The 1629-nt window shown below is 36.3% G+C and overlaps 1 protein-coding gene across 1 annotated transcript; it reads right to left on the bottom strand.

Moving 5' to 3' along the window:
• Positions 1–346: 346 nt before the first annotated feature.
• Positions 347–1291, bottom strand: LOC130881575 (olfactory receptor 4F21-like). Its single transcript, XM_057781208.1, has one exon. The coding sequence runs from the start codon at positions 1283–1285 to the stop codon at positions 347–349; it is 939 nt and encodes a 312-aa protein (XP_057637191.1). The 5' UTR covers positions 1286–1291.
• Positions 1292–1629: the final 338 nt, after the last annotated feature.

Below are 1629 nucleotides of genomic sequence, written 5' to 3'. Positions count from 1 at the left end.
TGCATAAAATCTCAACATATAAAACAAGTGTAAAAGAAGAGAGAGAGAAAGTTCCCTTGTTCTAAAGGCTTAAGTATCAGCTACTTCAAAATAAACATTATTCCTTAGGAATGTAAGTTCAAGATTATTATAATCATTGCTTTATAAATACATGTGATTCGCTGCTTTCAGGAGAGATTGTTAATACAGACTAAGCAGGAGAATATATAGACATATAGAGAAGGAAAAGATATATACTTAATTTATATGTGTGTGAAATATATATATACATACATGCAAAGATTTTTCTCACGTTGATGAAAAGTAAACTTCTGTATTCATTGAAGACAGTCCAAAGCACATAGATTTAAGAAGTTTTCCTATAACTAACTAGCTGTCTGCATATTCTCTTCATTGATACCTTCATTTCCTGATTTCTGAGTGTGTATATCACAGGATTCAGAAAAGGAGTAACTACTGCATCAAAAATTGCCAGAAATTTATCCAGGTGTATTGAAGGAGAAGGCCAGGTATAAAAGAATATCAAAGGACCAAAGAATAAGACAACCACAGAGATATGAGCTGAAAGTGTGGACAGAGCTTTAGAGGAAGAACTTGATGAATGTTTTTGTACAGTGATTATGATAACAATATAGGAAATGATCAGTATGATGAAGGAGCCCACAGAGATGAATCCACTGTTGGCTGTGACCATGAATTCTAATTTATGGGTGTCTGTGCAGGCAAGTTTGATAAATCGAGGAAGGTCACAGTAGAAGCTGTCCAACACGTTTGGCCCACAGAAAGGTAAGTCTACTACAAAAGCCAGTTGAATCAGTGAGTGAATAAGGCCAACCACCCAGGCAGCCACTAAAAACAAGATGCACATCATCGGGCTCATAATGGTCAAGTAATGGAGAGGCTTACATATGGCCACATATCTGTCGAAAGCCATGGCTATGAGCAGCACCATCTCCACACCTCCAATGAAATGAATGAAGAAGATTTGAGTAACACAACCTCTAAAGGAGATGACTTTGTGTTTTCTAAATAAGTCATAAATCATCCTGGGAGAAGAAACAGAAGAAACACCCAAGTCAATGAAGGAGAGGTTAGCCAACAGAAAGTACATGGGAGAGTGTAAATGGGGGTCAGATGCCACAGTGAACACAATAAAGGAGTTTCCTGTCATGCTTGCTACATAAAACATGGAGGATAACACGAAAAGGATTAATTGAATGTCCCAAGAGTTGGTGAGTCCCAGGAACACAAACTCTGACACCACAGACTGATTCTTTCCTTCCATTGAACTTTTTGACAGTTCTACCTGTAAGAAGTCACAAGAGAAATGATAAATTAAAATTGGATTTAGGTAAAGTCCTGCATATGTGTGTGTCCATACACACATACATACATACAAGCGCTGAAAATCACTAGTCATCAGGGGACCATAACTTCAAACCATAGTAAAATATCACCTCACAGTTTCCAAAGATAACAATAGAAGGTGCATGGGAAGTGTTGGGGGAGGAAAAAGAAAGGGAATGAGATAGTTGTTTTTTTATTTCAAAAAGTTTTAATTTTTTAAGATAATAACCTTTGGTGGATTTCAAAAGACTTGATGTGAATATATATTAATATACTTATTCA

The sequence above is a fragment of the Chionomys nivalis genome, chromosome 9, assembly GCF_950005125.1.
Source record: "Chionomys nivalis chromosome 9, mChiNiv1.1, whole genome shotgun sequence".
Lineage (NCBI taxonomy): Eukaryota > Metazoa > Chordata > Mammalia > Rodentia > Cricetidae > Chionomys > Chionomys nivalis.
This window is presented reverse-complemented; position numbering and strand designations above follow the sequence as displayed.